Raw genomic sequence first — 4067 nt, 5'->3', positions numbered from 1 at the left:
TAATGGCCACCCCTCGAAAAAATGAACGCTGGCATCAAAATGTTGATGTCTTATTGAAGTGTTGATGAAATGGAATTTTTTTTTTCAAATTAAAGTACAGTCAGCCCCTTTGTAATAAGCTTAGACTGAGCTCAATCGATAAATTTGTTCCTTGGTTATAAATATTGAAACAAAAAGTCGGAAGAGTCCATTCCACTCGATGTTTCCCTAATATTTTTAAAAACAAAAAAAAACAGATGTTTTCAAAAAGAATTCAAAAAGAATCTTTCTGAACATTTCGACTATTCCTATAAGGAAATCAATTCATCTCTCCAAGAAATACAATCCACATAGAAATCATCAGAGCAAAAATTGAATGAGGAACCTAATCAAGTCAGAAAATTATTTTTTCACACACCTGCGCGGAACGTTCGTACTTTCCTCCCGCTCATCAGAGAGCAAAATACGAACTTTCCTTTGCAGGCGTGTTAAAATAGTATATTGTGTCCCTAGGGAGTAAAAGTATTATAAAATATTATAACTCGCCTTCGGCTCGGGTTATAACGTCACATTCGTCAGAAAATACTTTTACTGCCGTGTGGCACACGATATTTTATGCCTCGAGGAACGAAAACCGCGATTTAACCGAGCGAAGCGAGGTTAGAATTGCGGTTTTCCGTCCCTAGAGGCATAAAATAGCATGTACACCTCGGGCGGGAAAACATGACTTTCCGCCCTTGCGGGCGTATCCTTGCCGGAGCAAGATGGATTACTAGTCTGCCATCTCAATGTGAACTCGCTCAAGGCTCATATTGAGAGGGTCAGACACTTTCTGAGTACTCGTCCCCCATTTCATGTTATTGCCATGGCAGAGACTAAACTCGGCCCCCTTATTGATGATGACGTTGTTTCCCTCGACGGCTATAGACTCTTCAGACGTGACCGTAATACGCGGGGTGGTGGTGTCGCGCTTTTCATCAATACTTGCTTCAGAGTTAAAATTCTTGCAACCTCCACTCATTTGTGGATTAGGAAACCTGGACTTCCTAAGTATTTGTTTTGTGAAATTGCTGGCCATGGTGTCTTTCCAATTTTTGTTGCTGTTGTATATAGGCCGCCTGATGCTCCTTTCTTCGAGGGTACTGATTTTGTACCTTCGCTGCAGCTACACTTGCAAAGCAATAGCACCAAAGTGATTTTGGGTGACTTCAATGCAGACCAGCTCTCTCTAATGAAGCATGATGCACGTATTGTCCGCTCTCTCTGCTCTGATTTAGGTCTCCAACAGGTCCTCTATGGACCAACTCATCATACTTCTGATGGTGACACTTTGCTAGATTTACGCATGATTGATAATGAGGATACTCTGTTATCCTACTGGAAAACGGATGTTTCTTTTATTGATGGTCATGATCTTATCACGGCTACACTACGGGCAGTCGTGCCTCGTCAGACTCTGACTAGTGACATCTGCTATAGGGATTTCAGTGCCCTTGACGTGGATGAATTCACCGTGCACTTAATGTCTAGTGACTGGTCAATCTTTGGTGAGTCAGCAGCTCCTGTGGTTGACCTTGTCTCATGTTTGATTTGTCATCTGGGCGATGCCATTAGTGCGGCTGTTCCTGTTAAGACCGTGAAAAAGGACTCAAAGCGGAAACCTTGGTTTACTGCTCGCATAGATAGGCTAGTGGCTATCCGCGATCGACTGTACAGAGTGTACAGGCGGGTTCGCTCTAGAAGAGCTCTTCTTGAGTATAGAGCTGCCCGTGATCGTGCTCACGGTGAGGTCGAGAGTGCGCGTCAACTATTCTTTGGCCAGCGTCTGAAGGTGCTATCTGACCCAGGCCTCATCTGGAAGGAGTTACGACGTCTTGGAGTCGTTCCTGTGGACAATGTGACCCAAGACTTTGATCCTGAGGTGTTGAATGCATACTTTGCTGGAGTGTCTTTTGACCCCAATGAACTATCTGTAGACGTCTTTCTTGACTCTTTTCTGGGTGAAGCATGTGCTGCTGATAAGGGGTTTTCATTCGGTCCAGTCACTGCTGAGGATGTACGGAGTGCTATTCTGCCCTTCTCCTCTGGAGCAAAGGGGACTGATGGAATTCCCAAGTCGGTAGTCTCAGTGGCTCTGCCTGTTCTCACGGACTATCTCGTCACAATCTATAACGCGTCTTTTTCTTCAGCTTGCTTTCCTTCATAGTGGAAAAAATTCCTTGTAGTGACGCTCCCCAAGATAAAAAATCCTTCGGAGGCTGGCGATTACAGGCCGATTGCCCTACTCTGCTTTCTGTCCAAGGTCTTGGAGAGACTTGCCTCCTTACAGATCCTTGAATATCTTGCCGAGCGCTCTATATTGGATCCACGCCAGACTGGCTTTCGCCCCTTCAATAGTACACAGACGGCTCTGCTTAGACTGACGGATGACATACGTACTGGTATAGACAGACGGGAACTGACGATGCTTCTCCTCTTTGACTTCAGCAAGGCATTCGATTCTGTGTCACATGTCCGGCTCCTACGCAAACTGGTCGGTTACGGGTTCTCAGCGGCGGCTGTCAGGTGGATAGCGTCCTACCTTAGTGGCCGTACTCAGTCGACCGTGGGAGGCGCGAGTGGCATGTCCTCGTCTCGTCCCTTGAATAGGGGAGTGCCGCAGGGGTCAGTTCTTGGCCCTCTGCTGTTCCTCCTATTCATAAATGACGTAGCGGGAGGCTTGGGACAGGGCATTCAGCATCTGATCTACGCTGATGACCTTCAGATTTATCTGAGCTTCTCACGAGCTGATATTGAAGTGGCCACTTGCGTTATGAGTTCTGCCGCCAAATGTATCATGGACTGGGCCGCTTGTAATCGCTTGCGACTTAATGTTGCCAAAACCAAGGCTATCATTTTTGGCTCTCAATTCTTCATCAATGAACTATACTCTTTGCCCAATTTGTCCATCGACATTGACGGTGCCAGTGTTTCTTTTGATTCTTCTGTGCGTAGCCTTGGAGTGGTCCTGGACAGCAAGCTCACTTGGAAGGAGCACGTGGCCGGTATCACTAGAAGGGTGCATTCGGTGATGTATCGGCTGCGATTTTTCCGTACCAGTACCTCTCAAGGGTTGCGTAAACACCTGATCGAGACTCTGGTGTTCCCGGTGGTAGATTACTGCTGCCTGGTGTATGCTGGTCTGTCTGAGGAGCTTTCTCTGAGGCTTCAGCGTCTCATCAATATGGGAATTAGATACATCTTTGGGATGAGGTGGGACGAGCACATCACTCCTTACCGACTGCGCTTGGGCTGGATGCTGAGTGGGACACGCAGAAAGTACTTTTTGGGTTGTCAGACGTTCAGAGCACTCAGGCTCGGGGAGCCTGTTTACCTGGCGGATCTCTTCGTCCTCAGCCGTGGCGTACGTCTTGTGAGGGGTGAGGTGAATCGGCTGCTGATCAAGTCGTTTAGGACTGAGGCCATGCGCCGCTCATTTCAGACTTCGGCGGCATATTTTTGGAATTCCCTCCCTAGCTTGATCCGAGATCAACCGTCCCTTCCCGCTTTCAAGCTAGCACTGCGTGCCTATTTGAGGGATAATCCTTAATTTTTCTCACCACATCTTAACTCTTCGTCTATCCTAGCAGTTATTCCTTTGTATTATTTTGTAAATTTTATTCTTTCTTATCTTAGTATCCTCCTTCATCTTCACCATCCTCGCCATCTTCATTATCTTCAGTCGCTTCTGTCACTCCTAGTATTAAGAGTCCATAGTTCTGGTGCTATTATTATATATAACATCTGATTTATTTTACGTGCTCTGATATTCCTATACTTATACATGGCTTGCTGCTACTTGCCTACTCATATTCGTCTTTTTCACTTGCTAAAATTTGCTGCCTATCGCTGTATGACTTTGCGTCATATTGTCTTATTTTTACAACATACTGTACAGTAATAAACCATCAATCAATCAATCAATCAATCTGTATCAATCTAATCCTCCATNCGACTGCGCTTGGGCTGGATGCTGAGTGGGACACGCAGAAAGTACTTTTTGGGTTGTCAGACGTTCAGAGCACTCAGGCTCGGGGAGCCTGTTTACC

The 4067-nt window shown here is 46.0% G+C and overlaps 1 protein-coding gene across 1 annotated transcript; it reads left to right on the top strand.

Moving 5' to 3' along the window:
• The first annotated feature begins 844 nt into the window (after positions 1–844).
• Positions 845–3568, top strand: LOC107041750. The gene is made up of 2 exons (XM_015262475.1): positions 845–2098; positions 2219–3568. The coding sequence occupies exons 1-2, from the start codon at positions 845–847 to the stop codon at positions 3566–3568; spliced, it is 2604 nt and encodes an 867-aa protein (XP_015117961.1).
• The last annotated feature ends 499 nt before the right edge of the window (positions 3569–4067 follow it).

Source organism: Diachasma alloeum, unplaced genomic scaffold (genome assembly GCF_001412515.2).
Source record: "Diachasma alloeum isolate Michigan unplaced genomic scaffold, Dall2.0 Dall_scaffold_00378, whole genome shotgun sequence".
In the NCBI taxonomy this organism is placed as follows: Eukaryota; Metazoa; Arthropoda; class Insecta; order Hymenoptera; family Braconidae; genus Diachasma; species Diachasma alloeum.
This window is presented reverse-complemented; position numbering and strand designations above follow the sequence as displayed.